At 30.4% G+C, this 25,657-nt stretch overlaps 1 protein-coding gene and 1 long non-coding RNA gene across 2 annotated transcripts; both read left to right on the forward strand.

The window, feature by feature from the left end:
- Positions 1–4,370: 4,370 nt before the first annotated feature.
- LOC143049369 (uncharacterized) lies at positions 4,371–9,542 on the forward strand. The gene is made up of 2 exons (XR_012970204.1): positions 4,371–4,496; positions 9,424–9,542. It is a non-coding gene; the product is annotated as an uncharacterized LOC143049369 (long non-coding RNA).
- A 511-nt stretch (positions 9,543–10,053) lies between these two features.
- On the forward strand, positions 10,054–11,726 carry LOC143048857 (putative receptor-type tyrosine-protein phosphatase mosPTP-1). The gene is made up of 4 exons (XM_076222726.1): positions 10,054–10,123; positions 10,440–10,615; positions 11,128–11,320; positions 11,497–11,726. Exons 1-4 carry the CDS (start codon positions 10,054–10,056, stop codon positions 11,724–11,726), a joined length of 669 nt encoding a protein of 222 aa, XP_076078841.1.
- Positions 11,727–25,657: the final 13,931 nt, after the last annotated feature.

Below are 25,657 nucleotides of genomic sequence, written 5' to 3' on the forward strand. Positions count from 1 at the left end.
TTGTCGGTGTATGGATAATTACTATGATGATGGATCAACCTGTCAGAAAAGTAAGTTTTGTATAAATATTGTACACGATACATATTTCTCTTTCTGAAAATGAACATGTTTAACCTACATGATATCTGGTGTTTTACTTTCTATATTATAATCTAATATTGGAGTTAAGTCCGTTTTGAAATGAGTAGCTTTGGTACACTGTACAAATGAATATAACACATGATCAAAATATGAAGCAATCTACTTTATTTGGATATATAACTGACAAATTTGAGTTTATTTCTTTTAAAGTTGTTGTGATCCATACATATAAAATCAATTGTTTCTAATTATCCATAATGTAGCCATATTGTTTCCAGGCTGATGATAATGATATTTCCATACTCAGCATTTAAAATGTATTATTAGCGTATGACTTACAATACATTACAACTTGTATATCTAACACAGTTATATGTGTACAAGAACAGGCAACCAATACAGATCTAAAAAAAAACAAAAAAATAAATATTACAGAATGGTTATTTGTCTTTATTTAGGATTTAAACGATTACTTTGTTGTTCAAAAAGATATTCGATAAAGAATAGATAGAAGTAATCTACGGCGGTTCCATAGTATTACTTCAATTGACAAGTAACAAAATAAGGCAAAATTCTAATCAAGGTATCAAAATTAAACCGAGGACACACATCAACTATAAAAGGAAAACAACACAACAACAGACACACTTAGATACAGCAAAAACAAACAACAACATGCATAGATTGATTGATTGTTGGTTGCTTAATGTCCTGTGGCGAATTCAACATATAGAGAGACGGACTTTAGATAACAGTACAAATAACTCATCATAGATACCGGGATTAAAATTTAATATTTAAGCCACACGCACGTTTCGTCTAAAAAAGGCTCAGCAGTGACGCTCGAATCAAAAATGTTAAAAGACCAAATAAAGTGCGAAGTTGAAGAGCATTGAGGACCAAAACTTCCTTTAAGTTTTGCCAAATACAGCTAAGGTAGTCTATTCCTGAGGTGATAAAGCCTTAGTATTTGAAAAATTAAAAATGTTGTTAACAGTTAATTTATAGTTTTGAACATATCAATGATAATGCAAGTCAACACAGAAGTGCTGACTACTGGGCTGGTGATAAAATCGGGGAAATAAATCTTCACTAGCAGTGGCATCGACCGAGTGGTTGTAAATAAACTCATCATAGATACTCAATACAGTACAAACAAACGGAAAGCAAAGCATTTAGAGCAAATCTGCTGTAAATAAAATTGTTCATTATAATTAGGTCAAGAGATATCTACAAATAAGTCAACATGACCAAAGTGGTAAATTGACGCCTTAAGAAGTTATTGTCCTTTATAGAATTTATTTAATTTTTGTAAATTTGTGCAAAATATTTTCCACTGTCACTTCTGGGCCAAGTTCATTATAAGTAGAGATAATTGTAAGTAGCAAGATTGTTTAGTAAAGTAAGATCTACAAACGCATCATCAACACCAAAAAACAATTTTGTCAAGAATCCTTCTGTGTCCGTTGCTTAATATGCACATAGACCAGGGTGATCGATACAGGCTCTTTAGAGCCTATAGTTTATTATTATTTTTTTACTTTTTTCTTTTAGTATACATAATTAAGGCCTATAGAAAGATGAATGTCTAGAATTTTCAACCATATGAGATTGTTTTTTCATGAATTAATCCGGAGTAAAATAAACTAGTCAGGTTGAAAATTTAAAATATGCACCGTTTAGAAAAGGCTACATCTCTTTTTAATAATAACGAAATAATAACGAAGGAATATTAGAAAGGCCTTTTGTTAAGCATGAACATACATTTTAAAGAAGCTGTTGCACATGTCATACTGTAATGCATATTGTCAAAAGGTCAGGTAGTTAGTTTGTGTCTTAAAATGCGTCATTTGTACATTTTTTACAACCAATGACGACTTTTTCTAGAAAATATTGAAAAGAACTAAAAACAACATCTCTGTGGAAAGACCTTTTGGATTTATTCTGATTATATATATTTTTTTTAACTTTTTTTTCTTGCGCAGCGTTATTGTTTTAACAAGATGTCACTTTGAAATTTGGTATTTTATATCGAAAAAGAACATTCAGAATAGTAATACTTTTCTAATAATAGTTAGCAAAGGTAACAGGCTTATCGCTTGATACGCCAGACATGCGTTTCGTCTACATAAGACACATCAGTGACGCTCAGATGAAAATAGTTAGACTAAATAGCTAAACTCAAATCAAAACAGTTGGAAAAATAAAAAGCACAAAGCACCGAAAATTCTTCATCATTATGCCAATTTTGGTAATGGTAATTTGTGTATCAAGGGAAGAAAACTTTAGTGTTTTAAATGATTTAACACTTTACAGATATAAAGTTTATCCAAAAGTATCAAATATTGCTTGTTCTTTACCACTGGGGACACACTTCAAACAGTAGTACCACACCGACCTTATTTTTATACAAACTAGACATTTAATTTGGTACGACGGATTCGTGTTTGATATATATCAGTTAAGACAGCTAGATTGCCAAATCAAATATGTAAACCTCAGATTTGTGTACGGCGTCAAATCTGTGTCCGTTTCTCAAATATATGCTCCATCGCGGCGTCAATCGCTAATCAATGCCCGTAAAAAGTTATTCGGCCTCAAATATGTGTCCGATTGTTAAGCGTGACGTCATTCGCAAATACGTGTCCGTTAAAAAAGATAAGACCTCACATCTGTGTTATATTTTAAATCTTTTTACAGTTTGTGTCGCAATGCGCAAATTTATGTCCGTCTACTAAGTTCGGCCTTACAGGTTTTTTGTTTTATTTACTAAGTAGTCATTTCCCATAATTCAATATTCTAATGGCAAATTTTAGCGCATACACACAAGCTGTTTATAAGGGTGGACTGGTTGATTACACGGTATTGACGCAATAACATGCGTAACCTCATACATTTAGATTCTTGATCATAAAAGTAAAGCGATAAAAACTTTTTTTACCATTCTGTCCGAAAACGGCACTTTCGATTCGTCAACAAGTTTTATTTGCTCCCCGATTTTGATGTTCTGTTTTGGCCTTCGCAATCTGTACAATGTGAGGCATATCCACCCATACCCCTTGTGGATTTAGAATCTTTGAAATATCTTTGTTCCGCTTATTTGATACAATGTATCACTCATTTGGAATAGTGTCCTGCTGCGCCATCATTCCTTTTATGCAGTGACTTCATATACTAGATGAAGTTTTGTTATGTTTTACGTCGATGAAAGGACATAGATTAGAGCAAAACATCGCCATAGGTTTGAGTACATAAAGGACTTAGATTTGGAACGTCTATGACGCAATATTAAAAAAGACATAGATTCGAGGCCGGACATAGATTTGAGGCTACAAATATAATATCGAAAAAAAGTGAGAACAGAAAATTCCAAAATGTTTTATCAAAAACAGCAAAAAAAAAATTCACTGACAGAGTAAAATAACCAAACCATAACATGTTTCATCCATATCCTGCTCTATTTGCTTTTTCATTTTCATATTTCACTGGTTTGTGGTTAACGATGCATGCACTGTTATGTAAAAGGAGTAATGCTTTTAATTGTCATGATCCTGAACCAACTTGTGCCTGTAGTATACAACAGTACTGCAGAAATACAAACTGTTACCAAAGTAAGTTGTTTTTCTTTTTATCAATTAAAATCTGATTTTTCGATGCTTTAAACAATCCTTATAAATATCCTTTGGTTTAAGTTTTTCCAATTTATGTATTTGAAAATACGTGTTTATAAACATATATATTAATTCAGTAATTGACTTTATAGAAGATAAACTTGCATTACACATTTACTATTTATTTGTTATCTCTGTGATTTGATTGCAGAAAAAGGTCTTGGTCAGACATGCAGTTCTGGAATAGAGTGTTTGAATCAATTTTCATGCACAAGTGGGATTTGTCAATGTGCTACTCTTCAGTATTGGACAGGATCAACTTGTGTTGCAAGTAAGTTAAATTTCGGATTGGCAATTGCTAATTTTATGCTTATTTTTATGTATATAACCTGTTCTTTCAAAATTAAATTAAAGTGACTTTTCAATTTAATTGAAATAAAAAGAAAACTAGTATAAAGGTCATTTATATTTGAAAACATCGTGTGTCTGTATTTTCATTTGTGTTTTAAATTCCTGTTATAGTTTAATATAAGAGAAGCATACCAATGAGTTTGTACTCCTAAAAGACGATGTACCAGTCTATGTACTTTTTCGGTAAAACGAGGGTTCATAGCTCGATTAAAAATTACAGTAAAAAGCAAAATTGCAATTAGAAGCAATGCATTTACAATACTATATTTACAGAAAAGAGTATTGATGTAAACTGTAATGCTGATAATGAATGTATAAATCCCTTGCAATGTACAGCTGAGACCTGTCAATGTGCTATGAATCAGTACTGGACTGGTTCTACTTGTTCTGCAGGTATTTAATCCTATTATTTACAGATTTAAATAAAACGTACGTATATAATTGACAAATGATTTTGTTTACTAAAATAATAAAACAATTCCTACTGTTTCTAGATTTCGTATAAACGGTTGTGTTGATAAATTCATGGATGATTCATTTTCATATACCTGTATCTTTATTTCTTCAAAGACTAACAATCTAGTGTCGGTAATAATGTCACTTATTCTCATTAAACGATGAAAGTCACCCACCAAGTTGTATAATCTTGTTGTTGCAGTTTGTTTACTTGTATTGTTTTGACAGACAAAATTCTCAATAAAACATTTCTTAATCATTCACTATGATTAAGTGTTTCTGGTATTGGTTTTTGTTTTGTTATTTCTATCGCTGTTTAAATTCAAAAGTTAAAGGGATAGTAAATACGAATTTGACAAACTTATGATCAAGTTTTTTAAAGCTTCTAAAATCAAATATATGTAATAAAAAATAACAATAAGATCGCTAGGGTGTTTTTATAAGCTAAAAAAGTGTTGATAATTGACAATTCAAATCATGTTTCGTGCCTTTTCGTGCCTTTTCATGTCATTTATTATTCATCGAAATTTCTTCCCTAACTTTGCCGACTCAGTGAGTGAGATGACCAAGACATGAATATATATGAACATGTGCTTTTTGTATTCTTACGCGTTTTATAATTACTTTTGATTTAACGTACATATTTGACGTCATTTATCAAATTATGTAAACAAAAAATATAACAAAATCCTGAATATTATTCCAACCCAATATTCACCAACAACAGCAATATAATACAATTGTTTTTACATTTGTATGAAAAAACGTAAGATATGGATGTGTTTGTGAATTGAATCGGGGCCATCATGAAAGATACACTTGAAGAATAATATTAAATTGTAGGAAGTAAATTTCTAATTTGTACTCTCCCTTAAATTTGTAAACACATATTTTGGACAATAATGAAAGCGTCGCGATTTTATTTTCATGTGATCTGGAATATTTTAGAAATGTCGTATTTTCGGCTTCTCCTGTATGATTATGTATGACTTTGCCTAAGTGAAACGTGTTTTTAAGTGATTTTTTTTTACCGATCTCATCGCTTTTATTTATTTTCAATTTACACTAACTTGTCTGCATCTTTTTTTTGTTACTTTTCTCGCGCACACTGTAAATTTACGTTCCATGTCCGCGATAACATCCCCCTGCTAGACAATTTTTTCTTCCAAACACAATGTGCGATTGCGCATTGAAACTTTGGAGTTAAGGTCAACATACGTCATACATTTCCTATAAATAAGGGTTGGCTTAACATCGATTTATAATAAAAAGATGTGGTATGATTGCCAATGAAACAACTGTCCACAAGAGACCAAAATGACACAGAAATTAACAACTACATGTCACCGTACAACCTTCAACAATGAGCAAAGCCCATACCACAAAGTCAGATATAAAAGGCCCTGAGATGACAATGTAAAATAATTTAAACTAGAAAAAAAATTATTGTCTGGTAGACAAAAAATAAATTGAAAAGCTTATGAATGCTTAATGAAAAGTAACAAGTGATGCTATTAATCATATACTTTTTGTACAAAATTCGGCATGAAGGTTAAAAAAGTATTTTTAATAAAATTGGTAGCCACTATCCGTAAAAGGTTTGAATTGGCAGATATTGAAAAAAATGCAGACCTACCGAAATTAAAGCGAGTAGTACATAACGTCCACTGATACCAAATAATTTTTGACATTTGTCTTTAACATTTTTTTTTAAATTGACAGTCAAATTTCAAACAGAAATATATCAGTTTGACGTTCCACCAAAACTATATCCAGGTCTGATATTATTTACACGCTTTTGATACATTTTTTTTTAAACAACAGCTATTTACATTTTAATCAATATCTGCAAATCATAATTGTTTCGGCTGTTAGATAAAAACAAAGTACAACATGGAGTCATTATCCGGTTTTCCAGTAATTTCAAAATATCCAAAGTATTCATTACCTTTAACAGTTTAATATTATGTCTGATACATTTATACAGAAATAGTATTGTTGTTATTGGTTTTGGTAGGCGACTTACTTATGTAGTAATTGCGCCTTAAATTCATATAACATAAGTATTATGTATATATACTTTCAGTCCTTAATTTATTTTTAGTAATACGTTTTGGCGAGTTTTATGTCAAACTATGGCGAACATGGTTGACTGAATTACTCAGAAATATATATCATATATGTTGAGAGACAAAAAACAAAACTACAAAAAAACACATAACAGAAGATACATGTAATAGGAAAATGAAAAAAAAAGCAAATGATAGTCCCAAATGAAATGCTTTATTTATTGATAGGTGTCATAAAATTGTTTAAAAATGTAATCTGGTTATTCACCTTTGTGTCGTCTGTGATATACTTATAAAAAAAAAGTATATTCAGAAACATGTAACAAGACATGTGCTAGTTAAATGCAACCAATGTTAGGACGTCTCCCTCAATTGATGTAGCAAATAATGACTCCTTAAAGTAAGGATTGGTTGAAGTTATTCCTTTTCCATAACTGCAAGTTGCGTCAATTTATTCCAAATAAATTTCCAAAGACATACTGGTATTTAGTGATTCCTCATTCCCTGACGAGAAAAAAAACACTTCCGTCATTGAACGAGGAATCACCCCTACCTACACCCTTAATCGCCTATTTAGATATATATATATATATATATAATATATATATATATATATATATATATAATATATAAATGGAGCAAAAATAGAAAAATATGAAAAAAAGTTTACCAGTATATTATTAAAACAATACATTGTTTGATTTTGTTGTAAGTACAGAGAATGTCAGCGAAACAGAAGTGCTGGGATGTGCATATATATAATTATACAATAATCTGTGTGTGTTTGTCTAACTGACATCATCTAGTACAAATTTTAGATTTTATCATTTTATTGTTATAGAAAAGGATTTAACTCTTGTTACTATTCTAATAATGTATGAGCGTAGTGATTGTGTTTGTGTTTGTTTATTTTTCTTATTTTCTATCAATATGAATATGACTATAGTTGTCAGTTTATGACAATCGGAGAAGACATATTGTATTTTCCTATAATCTTTAAACATATAACATTAAATAATTAAGATAAATGTTAGTGGCACTTTCATAAAAAGAAAAGCGTGTAGCAAATGTTTCTATTGTTAAATATCTGAGCATAGTGTTTTGTGTTTGTTGTCTTAAAAGATATGACTGCAATTTTTCATTGTATAGAATTTTAAAGTGATGTTGTATTATCCCTCAATATGCACTGTTAACTTATCTAGTATACTAATCTTCAATAGATCAGCGTTAAAATTGAATGTTGATACTTGTTAAAATTAAATGCGTGCATTTCATGGTCAATTAGTACTGGTGTTTGAAAGGTGAATGATTTACTGATGTATGACACAGGTAGAAAAAGTCTGTTTGATTACGCTCAATGGACTGACACAAAGGTGAAGTGTGCATTGCACTTGTGACTTGCTTGTGCTTATTATATATATATTTAAAAAGGAAATTATTTCATAATCGGGTGAGTTTTTCATTTATCTTTAATCTTGCTGGTTGTATACTGACTTTATGAAATAATTTAACTTCGGGACCGTCTGAGAAATAATTCATATACACTAGTTCCAAATACATTATTATTTGTTGTATAATCTCTAAACTAAAGCTAAATGACACTTATACATGTAGTTGAGAGTCTTCCTATTTTCTTATAAGTATATTAGTTTCCCGTAGATAGTTATGCACGGGACTAAAGGTGTGTTTGTAACCGGATAGCAGGTGTTTCAATGAGAGATCTACGACTCCCTTATTTTTAAGCTGATCAAACATATGTTTACGTTGCGCATCATATTTTGAGCAGACTAATAGAAAGTGTACAACATCGTCTGTGACTTTGCAGTTTTCACAAATTTCACTCGGGCTTTTCTCTATTTTGTGAAGATATTTATTTACATTAATAGAGCCAGATCTTAATCTGTAAATTATTCGTTCATTTTCTCTATTCATTGGTGGAATAGTAATCTTAAATGATACATTATTTTGGAAGGAGTGTAGTAATCTTCCCTTTGTGTTATCTTACCACTGTTTTTGCCAAATTTGTTTTAAAATGTTTTTTGTTAAACATTTGATGTCTTCTTTATAAAGGGGAATATGACAATCTACTGTATCTTTATTAAGAGCGACTTTTGCAGTCTGGTCTGCAATTTCGTTTCCTAAAATTCCGACGTGGCTTGGGATCCACTCAAATATTACGTTACTACCTAGTTTGACTAACTGGTTGTATAAAAATATAATGTCATACAATAAATAATTTTTTACCTTAAATAAATTACTCTTTAAGGCCTGGAGAGCTGATAAAGAGTCGACAAACACAATAACATTAATTGGTTTAAATTCTTCTAACCATATAAGATACAGAAATATTGCCATAAGCTCACAAGTGAAAATTGACATATTCTTAGGCAGTTTGAAACCTTTTTTTATTCCCATTTCAGGTATTCCAAATGCACATGAGGTTTTATTAGAATTTGGATCTTTAAATTCGTCTGTATCGAAATAGTATTATATATTGCGTGCATATAATGTAAATATGTCATATGACGGCATAAATAGTTTGAATAAAAATGCTAGTCATTGAGTGATTATAGTTTATGACATTACTATTTCTTTACCAATGCTTTAGTCTTCGAAAACAAAATGCATCTACAGGTTTTAATACATTGCTATTTGCTATGAATAAGCGTTCACTAAGGGCGGGTTTTCTTTATTTTGCATTGGATAAAGAAATTGTTATTTTAGATTAATTGAGTCAGTTTCAAAAAACAAACTATTTAATTTAAGAGAACTTATAATTTGATATTGATGTTTAGAAAAAAGTGTGAATGAAACATGCACTGCTAATAAAGAATGTGCCAGTACACTGAATTGTTCAAGTGGGCGTTGTCAATGTTCTACAAATCAGTATTGGACAGGATCAGCTTGTACTGCACGTGAGTTTGGTTTTTTTATTATTCATAGCTTATTACATTTAAATGCAGTACATATGTTTTCTTATAAATTTCTCCATTTATTTTATTACATTTCCAAACAACACATACAAACAAACCGACAAACATACAGGTCAACGAACGCTATTTATCAAACACTAGGTCAGCATATATATCTATCTTTCAAAATTGCCCATTATATTAAAAATTTATAAAGTATCCAATGTTTTTTTCAAGATTTTGTTTAACCCAATTTTGTAATGATGAATACATGTTTTCATTTCACTAAAACACAAGTCGATAATTGCCAAGATTCCTCAATCGAAATATACTCATAACGATTTTTGTCCTAAATCTTAACCCTTTCCGTTTCAATTCTAATCATAATAATAACAAAAAGTAACACATAATGACAAACGTAATCAATTAATGTAAGGTACCTAACTCTATGTTTTGTCCACAGAAAAGAGTGTGTCTGTAAACTGTAATGCTGATACAGAATGTCTTAGACCAATGACATGTGCAGGGGGAACATGTGAATGTTCTGTTAATCAGCGATGGACAGGGTTGACATGTGTTGCATGTAAGTAGAATCTTCATAAAGAAGTTATGATAAAAATTGAAAATGCACATTTAATTCTTATACAACAATTCTATCACAGTTATTACCGGATGGTAGTTTTTGCATATTTTTACCATCCCCTATATAGTTTCCAAATGTTTAACAAACAAACACACAGCAATACGCATGGTAAAACATGATTTAACAATTTAAGAGCTATGAGATCTACTGACAGAAAACCTCCTGACCTCATTCAAACTTATCGAAAGACTATATCTTCACAACATGAGATGGTTCCTATGGTTCAGTTCTTTCTTTGTATTATATTTGTCATCAGTGTCTGGTGTTCCAACAAGCGTCACTCTTAGTCCGAAAAGCAGAAGTATTCAGATTTCATGGAGTAAGCCGGTTGAATCACAAAGTACCATACAAGGATACCGTGTACGAGTTCTATTAAATAGTGAGTGTGTAGTAGAAGTACTCCTTGTTTGTAGTACTGGGTGTACTAATAAGGTAAGTATTTTGTTAGTAAAGATTTCTTTGTTAGCGAAACATATTAACACAAAAGCCACAATTACTATCAATAAATTTGATTCTAGAAGTTTCTCCCCCTTCGGATTTTACATTTTGATTATCATCATGTTTGTGTTCAAAGGAAACGTTTGAAAACCATTAAAATTACCAGTTTGTTTTAACATGTTTAATGTAAAAAAAAAATAGTAAGTTTTTTTCTACCGTAAGGTTATGAAATTACATGTAGTAGGCGCAATTGTAAATATTATTCTCTGAATGAATCAACTTTCCGTATACACTTTGAAAACACGATATTTTCAAACAAAATGAAATATTTCGAAAACTCATAGTAAAGAACCATAGTTTGGGTTATTTAGAGTGCCTAAGTCTCATAAAATGTTTTATGAACAAATACAAAAACTTATCTTCCTATCCTAACTAATTTACTCATAATGTTCTAATCTGTTAATAGTTGCAGGTCTGCAAGACAAACATTTTTGCTTTAATTACAGCTGATACAGCATGTGTGCTCTGCAGACACTAGACAGGTTCGAGAAAGTAGAAGAAGTATTGAACTGATGGAACCAATATCATATGAAATAAACCAATTACTACCATATAAAGATTATATCGTGTTGCTAAATGCGATAAATGACACTGGTGATGGTAAAATAAGTGAAACATCAGTAAGAACTGATTCCGAAGGTATGCATTTTGATTAAAGTAACGGTATTTATTGCATGTAAGAACTTGCCGGACCATAATAGAATAAACTTAGAAGATAAATTTCGGCTGATGTCATTCATGTTTGATTTGGCTATTTCAAAATCTCTTATATATAGGTATTCATATGTTATATATTTTTAATATTTTGTTGACAGTTCCCCAAAAGCCGTTGAATGTATCTGCTTCTGTTGTAAGTTCAAATGAAGTAAAAGTAACATGGAAGCTACAAGGACCAAAACCAGGGATAACTACATATCATATCAAAGTTTATGAATTGGTTTTAAATGCTGAACCAGCTTTTGTAAGAGGAGAAAACGTAACTGGTAATTATGTCTTGTTTCTATGTATGCTCGCTACTCATTTCAGGTCAGAGGTTCTGAAATGACCTTAATCGTGGATTCTCAAAATCACACATGTTAACGTCAAAATAATCGGGACCAAAACCGTTTAAATTTTACGTTTCCTGAGAGAGAAAACTGAAGTTGATACTTTTGGTAAAGTGTGACTCTTGCTCAGATTTTAATTCACAAAATGTCACAACTTATCCTACGCCTCAAACTTTATAAGCTTCTCAATAACATGAATTGTTATGGAATGTAAATAGAGGACATTGAAGAAAAGGTTCAGAACTGCAATACAAGTTTAAAAAGGTGATATCCATAAAAACTAATAAACCCAATTTCTGAAAACGTGAACATAACTGTCATATTCCTGACATGGTACACAGATTTTTCGAAGAAAATGGTAAGTTAAACCTGGTTTTAAAGCAATCTCCCACTTATACGACAGTTTTTGTTATAGTTCCGTTATAATTTTTAATAAGTTTTAATAAGTTTTAATGAGCAACCCATACCATACAGACATACTAGTTTAATAATGTAATAATAACTAAGACCAATCAGCCAACACTGTGTACACATACGTCATAGACATACAACACAACTGACTAAAATATTTAAACCACAAAAAGTAAAGTAAATAGTAATTACTCATCAAAGATGTCAACACCAAAATCGTGTACGCCAGACGCGCGTTTTTGTCATTTATAATATATACTGTATATAGTGTACACTTATTCGATAAAGTGAACAAAATGGAATCAGCACAGATATATTTTGTCAAAATCGCACCTCAGGACACACCTGCACAAGGAATAGGTTGACGAGTAAAAACCCGGTAGCAGGGTGCATAAATTATCAGTCAAAATTTTATTAAAACAAATAACGGAGAAACTAAAAAAAAGGATGAAACACAATGAAAGATGCATTGATAGCTTGTCATCATAATTTCCTTGATGTAAATCGTGGAAAACGAAAGTTGTCTATTTACACGCAATAGATAAAATTGACCTTGCGAAAAGTTGTTCAGTTTGATAGCATTGTTGAATTGCCATTTACGGTAGGTAAATGAATATACTCATAATGTGGAACATAAAGTTACCGTCTATTATACTTGAAAGTATGATAAATTAGACACTCGACAATATCTGGATAAGAAGTATATCAATGTAAAATGGACACACAACAAATTCGAAATGTGTACCCAATTTTAATCTTTAGAATAATAATATATTAAGAGACATACAACAGTTCCTGTTTTTTAATTAGTTTTTTTCAGGTATGTTTAGTAAGTTGGAAACATTTTCAAAGTTACCTTTATTCTTATTCTTTTACTGTTTATTATTGTACATGCTACTAAGTTAAGTATCACCACAACTGTGAACAAGTTATTTGGTAAGCTGATAAAATTTCTTTTGAATTGCGGGTTTTAAAAGTGAGAAGCCTAGGGATAACAGAACATTTTTTTTGGTTATAAACTTCTTTTTTTTGTTATTTAAAGGATTTAATAAGCAGATCGCTGAGTTGTCTGGACTAGAGGCATTTTGGAATTATACGTTTACAGTAGTTGCTACGACAGATAAAGGCAACGGTGAACGGTCAGATATGTCAGCTGTAGTAACAACATATCAAGATGGTAAATATAAATATTATTCAAATTTCCTCAAAAAGATATATTTGACATCGATCATTAATAATATAAAACTGTGTTTTTATCTAGACATAATATTCTTAATTAATATTTATACACAATACACTCATCAGCGTGCAAAAGCTTACATTAGAAATATCTACACAAGTAACAGTTCAATAAATTAATATATACTGATATGATTTACAATTCATTTGTTTTGTTGAAACGATATTTAACTTTAATTTATAAGTGAGGAACCTCAACACCTCTCCTTTATCTCTCCTTTTTGATTTTACTTGTATAAGTTTAATTATATAATAAGTTTGGTAACATTCAGTTTCTTTAGTTTGTTTCTAACATTTCAGCATATAAAGAATATATATTTGAGTTTTGACTTTATATCATGTACATTGCTTCATTGTCTTATTTATCATTATTGTAAATGTGAATGATATTTGTGTATGAAGCTCAATAATGGACAAACATTTTGAAATTGATGACATGATTCTTGGTTTTAAGCGGGAACGCTGTCTGCGATTGTTTTTATTAAAAAAAAATATGCTTTCACAGCTCCTGGAAAAGTGACGAATTTTGTAATAAAAAGACCATCAACGATATCGACAACAATGGAAGTTTCCTGGTCTATACCATTATTAAAAGACAGAAACGGTATCATTAAGGATTATACGATTAACTATAACATCAGTGGGGTATGTGTTTTATATTGATTTTATTATTTTATGCATTACAATGTTCGAGGATAACGTTCCAAAGGATTTCATTTAAATGAAATTTGATATCATAGCGTCTAATGTATTTTCTTTTAATAAGCACATGCATACTTTAGAACAAATGGTAAATGCTAAATTACAATGCAATCCTAAATGATGTTTTGAGTACAATTGAATGAGCATGAAATGAAATTTACTATAGAATATATCATTTAAGCATTATCTACGGTGCATATAGTATTTTTCAAAGTAGAGAAGGTTCAGGCAAAAACTCTCAATATTTTTACAAGTTATATAATTTTAAACATTTTTGAACTACATGAAATTCATCATCGAAGAGGAATAAATTCATTGTCGAAAGAGATATATGGTCCATAAAAACTGGTACCGTTAATGTTTTAACCAATTAGAGTCCTAATAATCGATTAGACATACGATTGTTTGTGTCTTCATTCCCTTGTACTTTCTTCTATCAAAAAGTCAAATCAAGGTAACAAGTATAAATTGAGGGAATCGCTTGAACTTTAGAATATGCTCTAGGACAAAAATAATTAAGAATTCGAAACCAAAGATATATGCAATATTAGGTCAAGGTTCTACCGAGTCCTTCCCCAGTTTTGCGCCGAGTACAAAAAGATTATATTTTTATGACATTGAATGACCTAATATTGTTTTTATTCTACAACTTAAATTAATACATTGATAGCTAGTTGCATTCTCAACACGTTTTATGAGCTGATAAAAACAAAGAAAACACAAAGAAAATTTCAATCTAACAATATCAGCATTTTATGCCCATACCGAAATTAGTCAGGAATAAAAAAAATCTTTTCAATTCGATTGATTGACAAAAGTTGATTTCTGGACCTACCTTTCTGACTTTACCATATAATTTTGTTTTTTGCTAATGCTTTTTATCTATTCAAATGAAACCTTTGTATTGAAATATTTGCAAATAACTAAATTATGAACTGATATTAGCATTATGTGTTATAAGCTAAGATAATACTGTGATATTTCTAAGATATAATAGCATCTGGACAAATTTGTAATATCAACTAATTAATTTTGATAAAAGGTTAGAAGCACTAGTAAGTGAATAAAATTACACGCCTTTTAAAACGTTTTCAAAAAGGACATGCAAATATATCACTACGATCGATATTCCATTGAATTTACATTTTGCTATATACTCCTGTCAATTTATATGTAGACAACAACGACAGAAACAATAGCTGCAGAATATGAAAATTTTCAAAAATTGTATTACATAACACCAGACAGACATTATCAAATTGAGGTGAGTTTTATGTGAAAATAGTCAGACGATACGAGTTATGCATTTAAAATTTAGTCAAAGAATATATGAATATATTTTTATAACTTTAAGATTTAATAATATATATTGTTCATGGACCATCCTTCTTTTGAAGTGTGTTTAGTTGCTCACAAAAAATGCCATATGCGAATAACGATCAATTTGTTTTAAAAGTTTATCGCTTATTGTCGATATCAGGGATCGAGGAAAAAAATTGTCAAAATAAAAGAAGGGTGATCTGAAGTTCGGAAAGAAATATTGGAGATGAGGGAGGCTATAACAAAACAAAAATTTTATGTTGAATTTTTTTAAATTTAGAATTCGTATTGAAATGCATACATGACTTTGCGACTAAATTAGTAGCAACATTTAAATTAGTAACTAGCGTTTGAAAGAACTATATATAATGTTGCTTTTTGGTTTGTTTAAAAACGTGTTTGTTAAATGCCTAGAATACATATAAATAGTTCACCTCGTCGGGTCCACTACGTAAATACAGTGTATGTATCGTTGATACACAGCTGTTCGCTTCGATATAAGTAAGGAGTCAAACCACATAATTCAAAACGGATATACAGATGGCAAAATCAAAAGTTCAAGCATATTCAACAATGAATAAAAACTGTTATATTCCTGACTTAGTACTGACATTTTCGTATGTAGAAAAAGGTGCATGGAACCAGTTTTTATAGCTAGCTTAACCTCGCACTTGTATGACCCTCGCATAAAATTCCATTATATTGACAGCGATGTGTGAACAAAACAAACACACGTAAAAAGTAAAAAATGTCAAAATAGAGGTACAACAGTCAATATTGTGTTAGGATTTTAATTCCTATAAACACAACCAATTATGTAACAAAACAACATACTAGTATAGACAAAAAACATAGCAAAAATGAAGCTAGAATACAAAAATGAACCAGCCACAACAACACAATGATTGAATGTATAAATACCGAGCTACGTCAACTAGATATCACCTAAAATAGAATTAACATTTAAAGTTATAATGGAAAAGGACAAAAAAGGACAAGTAAAAGAACACTACAACACTTTATTAAAATGATAAACGACGTCATTGCTCAGAATCTATACTTAAAGATCATCGTGTATTATTTGTGAGGTTTAAACGGAATATTTATCAACAAAGTCTTTGTAACTTCCGATGAAGTTTTTTTAGAAATAGGACGAGACGTTCGTTGACATACTCTGAGTCTTTACTGAGTCGCAGCTGCACGCTCTTGAATACAGAATAATTTGGGAAATTTGTATCCAATATTCAGTTGAAGTTGGTATATTACTACTTAAGTGGGGAAAATTAAAAACGTCTCGTTTGTCGTTAACAAGAATGAGAACGATTGTAAACAGAATTGTACCGACCGCCATATTTTCTAAGCCTTTATTAATTTCTCATTAAGCTTGTGTTTTATTATTTTTGTATGGCAGTGAGTCGATGATTATTAGTTTTCTTAAACAAACTGTTTATCTGTCTGTCTGAACCAGCTGGTGGTCTTCGTCATCCTCAGATCAACGATACACAGGTAAAATAGCTACGGACGTTTCACGGCCGTGGTAATAAACGTCCGTAAAACATCCGTAAAACTGGTTCCATGCACCTTTTTCTACATACGAAAATGTCAGTACTAAGTCAGGAATATAACAGTTTTTATTCATTGTTGAATATGCTTGAACTTTTGATTTTGCCATCTGTATATCCGTTTTGAATTATGTGGTTTGACTCCTTACTTATATCGAAGCGAACAGCTGTGTATCAACGATACATACACTGTATTTACGTAGTGGACCCGACGAGGTGAACTATTTATATGTATTCTAGGCATTTAACAAACACGTTTTTAAACAAACCAAAAAGCAACATTATATATAGTTCTTTCAAACGCTAGTTACTAATTTAAATGTTGCTACTAATTTAGTCGCAAAGTCATGTATGCATTTCAATACGAATTCTAAATTTAAAAAAATTCAACATAAAATTTTTGTTTTGTTATAGCCTCCCTCATCTCCAATATTTCTTTCCGAACTTCAGATCACCCTTCTTTTATTTTGACAAATTTTTTCCTCGATCCCTGATATCGACAATAAGCGATAAACTTTTAAAACAAATTGATCGTTATTCGCATATGGCATTTTTTGTGAGCAACTAAACACACTTCAAAAGAAGGATGGTCCATGAACAATATATATTATTAAATCTTAAAGTTATAAAAATATATTCATATATTCTTTGACTAAATTTTAAATGCATAACTCGTATCGTCTGACTATTTTCACATAAAACTCACCTCAATTTGATAATGTCTGTCTGGTGTTATGTAATACAATTTTTGAAAATTTTCATATTCTGCAGCTATTGTTTCTGTCGTTGTTGTCTACATATAAATTGACAGGAGTATATAGCAAAATGTAAATTCAATGGAATATCGATCGTAGTGATATATTTGCATGTCCTTTTTGAAAACGTTTTAAAAGGCGTGTAATTTTATTCACTTACTAGTGCTTCTAACCTTTTATCAAAATTAATTAGTTGATATTACAAATTTGTCCAGATGCTATTATATCTTAGAAATATCACAGTATTATCTTAGCTTATAACACATAATGCTAATATCAGTTCATAATTTAGTTATTTGCAAATATTTCAATACAAAGGTTTCATTTGAATAGATAAAAAGCATTAGCAAAAAACAAAATTATATGGTAAAGTCAGAAAGGTAGGTCCAGAAATCAACTTTTGTCAATCAATCGAATTGAAAAGATTTTTTTTATTCCTGACTAATTTCGGTATGGGCATAAAATGCTGATATTGTTAGATTGAAATTTTCTTTGTGTTTTCTTTGTTTTTATCAGCTCATAAAACGTGTTGAGAATGCAACTAGCTATCAATGTATTAATTTAAGTTGTAGAATAAAAACAATATTAGGTCATTCAATGTCATAAAAATATAATCTTTTTGTACTCGGCGCAAAACTGGGGAAGGACTCGGTAGAACCTTGACCTAATATTGCATATATCTTTGGTTTCGAATTCTTAATTATTTTTGTCCTAGAGCATATTCTAAAGTTCAAGCGATTCCCTCAATTTATACTTGTTACCTTGATTTGACTTTTTGATAGAAGAAAGTACAAGGGAATGAAGACACAAACAATCGTATGTCTAATCGATTATTAGGACTCTAATTGGTTAAAACATTAACGGTACCAGTTTTTATGGACCATATATCTCTTTCGACAATGAATTTATTCCTCTTCGATGATGAATTTCATGTAGTTCAAAAATGTTTAAAATTATATAACTTGTAAAAATATTGAGAGTTTTTGCCTGAACCTTCTCTACTTTGAAAAATACTATATGCACCGTAGATAATGCTTAAATGATATATTCTATAGTAAATTTCATTTCATGCTCATTCAATTGTACTCAAAACATCATTTAGGATTGCATTGTAATTTAGCATTTACCATTTGTTCTAAAGTATGCATGTGCTTATTAAAAGAAAATACATTAGACGCTATGATATCAAATTTCATTTAAATGAAATCCTTTGGAACGTTATCCTCGAACATTGTAATGCATAAAATAATAAAATCAATATAAAACACATACCCCACTGATGTTATAGTTAATCGTATAATCCTTAATGATACCGTTTCTGTCTTTTAATAATGGTATAGACCAGGAAACTTCCATTGTTGTCGATATCGTTGATGGTCTTTTTATTACAAAATTCGTCACTTTTCCAGGAGCTGTGAAAGCATATTTTTTTTTAATAAAAACAATCGCAGACAGCGTTCCCGCTTAAAACCAAGAATCATGTCATCAATTTCAAAATGTTTGTCCATTATTGAGCTTCATACACAAATATCATTCACATTTACAATAATGATAAATAAGACAATGAAGCAATGTACATGATATAAAGTCAAAACTCAAATATATATTCTTTATATGCTGAAATGTTAGAAACAAACTAAAGAAACTGAATGTTACCAAACTTATTATATAATTAAACTTATACAAGTAAAATCAAAAAGGAGAGATAAAGGAGAGGTGTTGAGGTTCCTCACTTATAAATTAAAGTTAAATATCGTTTCAACAAAACAAATGAATTGTAAATCATATCAGTATATATTAATTTATTGAACTGTTACTTGTGTAGATATTTCTAATGTAAGCTTTTGCACGCTGATGAGTGTATTGTGTATAAATATTAATTAAGAATATTATGTCTAGATAAAAACACAGTTTTATATTATTAATGATCGATGTCAAATATATCTTTTTGAGGAAATTTGAATAATATTTATATTTACCATCTTGATATGTTGTTACTACAGCTGACATATCTGACCGTTCACCGTTGCCTTTATCTGTCGTAGCAACTACTGTAAACGTATAATTCCAAAATGCCTCTAGTCCAGACAACTCAGCGATCTGCTTATTAAATCCTTTAAATAACAAAAAAAAGAAGTTTATAACCAAAAAAAATGTTCTGTTATCCCTAGGCTTCTCACTTTTAAAACCCGCAATTCAAAAGAAATTTTATCAGCTTACCAAATAACTTGTTCACAGTTGTGGTGATACTTAACTTAGTAGCATGTACAATAATAAACAGTAAAAGAATAAGAATAAAGGTAACTTTGAAAATGTTTCCAACTTACTAAACATACCTGAAAAAAACTAATTAAAAAACAGGAACTGTTGTATGTCTCTTAATATATTATTATTCTAAAGATTAAAATTGGGTACACATTTCGAATTTGTTGTGTGTCCATTTTACATTGATATACTTCTTATCCAGATATTGTCGAGTGTCTAATTTATCATACTTTCAAGTATAATAGACGGTAACTTTATGTTCCACATTATGAGTATATTCATTTACCTACCGTAAATGGCAATTCAACAATGCTATCAAACTGAACAACTTTTCGCAAGGTCAATTTTATCTATTGCGTGTAAATAGACAACTTTCGTTTTCCACGATTTACATCAAGGAAATTATGATGACAAGCTATCAATGCATCTTTCATTGTGTTTCATCCTTTTTTTTAGTTTCTCCGTTATTTGTTTTAATAAAATTTTGACTGATAATTTATGCACCCTGCTACCGGGTTTTTACTCGTCAACCTATTCCTTGTGCAGGTGTGTCCTGAGGTGCGATTTTGACAAAATATATCTGTGCTGATTCCATTTTGTTCACTTTATCGAATAAGTGTACACTATATACAGTATATATTATAAATGACAAAAACGCGCGTCTGGCGTACACGATTTTGGTGTTGACATCTTTGATGAGTAATTACTATTTACTTTACTTTTTGTGGTTTAAATATTTTAGTCAGTTGTGTTGTATGTCTATGACGTATGTGTACACAGTGTTGGCTGATTGGTCTTAGTTATTATTACATTATTAAACTAGTATGTCTGTATGGTATGGGTTGCTCATTAAAACTTATTAAAACTTATTAAAAATTATAACGGAACTATAACAAAAACTGTCGTATAAGTGGGAGATGGCTTTAAAACCAGGTTTAACTTACCATTTTCTTCGAAAAATCTGTGTACCATGTCAGGAATATGACAGTTATGTTCACGTTTTCAGAAATTGGGTTTATTAGTTTTTATGGATATCACCTTTTTAAACTTGTATTGCAGTTCTGAACCTTTTCTTCAATGTCCTCTATTTACATTCCATAACAATTCATGTTATTGAGAAGCTTATAAAGTTTGAGGCGTAGGATAAGTTGTGACATTTTGTGAATTAAAATCTGAGCAAGAGTCACACTTTACCAAAAGTATCAACTTCAGTTTTCTCTCTCAGGAAACGTAAAATTTAAACGGTTTTGGTCCCGATTATTTTGACGTTAACATGTGTGATTTTGAGAATCCACGATTAAGGTCATTTCAGAACCTCTGACCTGAAATGAGTAGCGAGCATACATAGAAACAAGACATAATTACCAGTTACGTTTTCTCCTCTTACAAAAGCTGGTTCAGCATTTAAAACCAATTCATAAACTTTGATATGATATGTAGTTATCCCTGGTTTTGGTCCTTGTAGCTTCCATGTTACTTTTACTTCATTTGAACTTACAACAGAAGCAGATACATTCAACGGCTTTTGGGGAACTGTCAACAAAATATTAAAAATATATAACATATGAATACCTATATATAAGAGATTTTGAAATAGCCAAATCAAACATGAATGACATCAGCCGAAATTTATCTTCTAAGTTTATTCTATTATGGTCCGGCAAGTTCTTACATGCAATAAATACCGTTACTTTAATCAAAATGCATACCTTCGGAATCAGTTCTTACTGATGTTTCACTTATTTTACCATCACCAGTGTCATTTATCGCATTTAGCAACACGATATAATCTTTATATGGTAGTAATTGGTTTATTTCATATGATATTGGTTCCATCAGTTCAATACTTCTTCTACTTTCTCGAACCTGTCTAGTGTCTGCAGAGCACACATGCTGTATCAGCTGTAATTAAAGCAAAAATGTTTGTCTTGCAGACCTGCAACTATTAACAGATTAGAACATTATGAGTAAATTAGTTAGGATAGGAAGATAAGTTTTTGTATTTGTTCATAAAACATTTTATGAGACTTAGGCACTCTAAATAACCCAAACTATGGTTCTTTACTATGAGTTTTCGAAATATTTCATTTTGTTTGAAAATATCGTGTTTTCAAAGTGTATACGGAAAGTTGATTCATTCAGAGAATAATATTTACAATTGCGCCTACTACATGTAATTTCATAACCTTACGGTAGAAAAAAACTTACTATTTTTTTTTACATTAAACATGTTAAAACAAACTGGTAATTTTAATGGTTTTCAAACGTTTCCTTTGAACACAAACATGATGATAATCAAAATGTAAAATCCGAAGGGGGAGAAACTTCTAGAATCAAATTTATTGATAGTAATTGTGGCTTTTGTGTTAATATGTTTCGCTAACAAAGAAATCTTTACTAACAAAATACTTACCTTATTAGTACACCCAGTACTACAAACAAGGAGTACTTCTACTACACACTCACTATTTAATAGAACTCGTACACGGTATCCTTGTATGGTACTTTGTGATTCAACCGGCTTACTCCATGAAATCTGAATACTTCTGCTTTTCGGACTAAGAGTGACGCTTGTTGGAACACCAGACACTGATGACAAATATAATACAAAGAAAGAACTGAACCATAGGAACCATCTCATGTTGTGAAGATATAGTCTTTCGATAAGTTTGAATGAGGTCAGGAGGTTTTCTGTCAGTAGATCTCATAGCTCTTAAATTGTTAAATCATGTTTTACCATGCGTATTGCTGTGTGTTTGTTTGTTAAACATTTGGAAACTATATAGGGGATGGTAAAAATATGCAAAAACTACCATCCGGTAATAACTGTGATAGAATTGTTGTATAAGAATTAAATGTGCATTTTCAATTTTTATCATAACTTCTTTATGAAGATTCTACTTACATGCAACACATGTCAACCCTGTCCATCGCTGATTAACAGAACATTCACATGTTCCCCCTGCACATGTCATTGGTCTAAGACATTCTGTATCAGCATTACAGTTTACAGACACACTCTTTTCTGTGGACAAAACATAGAGTTAGGTACCTTACATTAATTGATTACGTTTGTCATTATGTGTTACTTTTTGTTATTATTATGATTAGAATTGAAACGGAAAGGGTTAAGATTTAGGACAAAAATCGTTATGAGTATATTTCGATTGAGGAATCTTGGCAATTATCGACTTGTGTTTTAGTGAAATGAAAACATGTATTCATCATTACAAAATTGGGTTAAACAAAATCTTGAAAAAAACATTGGATACTTTATAAATTTTTAATATAATGGGCAATTTTGAAAGATAGATATATATGCTGACCTAGTGTTTGATAAATAGCGTTCGTTGACCTGTATGTTTGTCGGTTTGTTTGTATGTGTTGTTTGGAAATGTAATAAAATAAATGGAGAAATTTATAAGAAAACATATGTACTGCATTTAAATGTAATAAGCTATGAATAATAAAAAAACCAAACTCACGTGCAGTACAAGCTGATCCTGTCCAATACTGATTTGTAGAACATTGACAACGCCCACTTGAACAATTCAGTGTACTGGCACATTCTTTATTAGCAGTGCATGTTTCATTCACACTTTTTTCTAAACATCAATATCAAATTATAAGTTCTCTTAAATTAAATAGTTTGTTTTTTGAAACTGACTCAATTAATCTAAAATAACAATTTCTTTATCCAATGCAAAATAAAGAAAACCCGCCCTTAGTGAACGCTTATTCATAGCAAATAGCAATGTATTAAAACCTGTAGATGCATTTTGTTTTCGAAGACTAAAGCATTGGTAAAGAAATAGTAATGTCATAAACTATAATCACTCAATGACTAGCATTTTTATTCAAACTATTTATGCCGTCATATGACATATTTACATTATATGCACGCAATATATAATACTATTTCGATACAGACGGATTTAAAGATCCAAATTCTAATAAAACCTCATGTGCATTTGGAATACCTGAAATGGGAATAAAAAAAGGTTTCAAACTGCCTAAGAATATGTCAATTTTCACTTGTGAGCTTATGGCAATATTTCTGTATCTTATATGGTTAGAAGAATTTAAACCAATTAATGTTATTGTGTTTGTCGACTCTTTATCAGCTCTCCAGGCCTTAAAGAGTAATTTATTTAAGGTAAAAAATTATTTATTGTATGACATTATATTTTTATACAACCAGTTAGTCAAACTAGGTAGTAACGTAATATTTGAGTGGATCCCAAGCCACGTCGGAATTTTAGGAAACGAAATTGCAGACCAGACTGCAAAAGTCGCTCTTAATAAAGATACAGTAGATTGTCATATTCCCCTTTATAAAGAAGACATCAAATGTTTAACAAAAAACATTTTAAAACAAATTTGGCAAAAACAGTGGTAAGATAACACAAAGGGAAGATTACTACACTCCTTCCAAAATAATGTATCATTTAAGATTACTATTCCACCAATGAATAGAGAAAATGAACGAATAATTTACAGATTAAGATCTGGCTCTATTAATGTAAATAAATATCTTCACAAAATAGAGAAAAGCCCGAGTGAAATTTGTGAAAACTGCAAAGTCACAGACGATGTTGTACACTTTCTATTAGTCTGCTCAAAATATGATGCGCAACGTAAACATATGTTTGATCAGCTTAAAAATAAGGGAGTCGTAGATCTCTCATTGAAACACCTGCTATCCGGTTACAAACACACCTTTAGTCCCGTGCATAACTATCTACGGGAAACTAATATACTTATAAGAAAATAGGAAGACTCTCAACTACATGTATAAGTGTCATTTAGCTTTAGTTTAGAGATTATACAACAAATAATAATGTATTTGGAACTAGTGTATATGAATTATTTCTCAGACGGTCCCGAAGTTAAATTATTTCATAAAGTCAGTATACAACCAGCAAGATTAAAGATAAATGAAAAACTCACCCGATTATGAAATAATTTCCTTTTTAAATATATATATAATAAGCACAAGCAAGTCACAAGTGCAATGCACACTTCACCTTTGTGTCAGTCCATTGAGCGTAATCAAACAGACTTTTTCTACCTGTGTCATACATCAGTAAATCATTCACCTTTCAAACACCAGTACTAATTGACCATGAAATGCACGCATTTAATTTTAACAAGTATCAACATTCAATTTTAACGCTGATCTATTGAAGATTAGTATATTAGATAAGTTAACAGTGCATATTGAGGGATAATACAACATCACTTTAAAATTCTATACAATGAAAAATTGCAGTCATATCTTTTAAGACAACAAACACAACACACTATGCTCAGATATTTAACAATAGAAACATTTGCTACAGGCTTTTCTTTTTATGAAAGTGCCACTAACATTTATCTTAATTATTTAATGTTATATGTTTAAAGATTATAGGAAAATACAATATGTCTTCTCCGATTTTCATAAACTGACAACTATAGTCATATTCATATTGATAGAAATAAGAAAAATAAACAAACACAAACACAATCACTACGCTCATACATTATTAGAATAGTAACAAGAGTTAAATCCTTTTCTATAACAATAAAATGATAAAATCTAAAATTTGTACTAGAGGATGTCAGTTAGACAAACACACACAGATTATTGTATAATTATATATATGCACATCCCAGCACTTCTGTTTCGCTGAC

The sequence above is a fragment of the Mytilus galloprovincialis genome, chromosome 10, assembly GCF_965363235.1.
Source record: "Mytilus galloprovincialis chromosome 10, xbMytGall1.hap1.1, whole genome shotgun sequence".
NCBI lineage: Eukaryota > Metazoa > Mollusca > Bivalvia > Mytilida > Mytilidae > Mytilus > Mytilus galloprovincialis.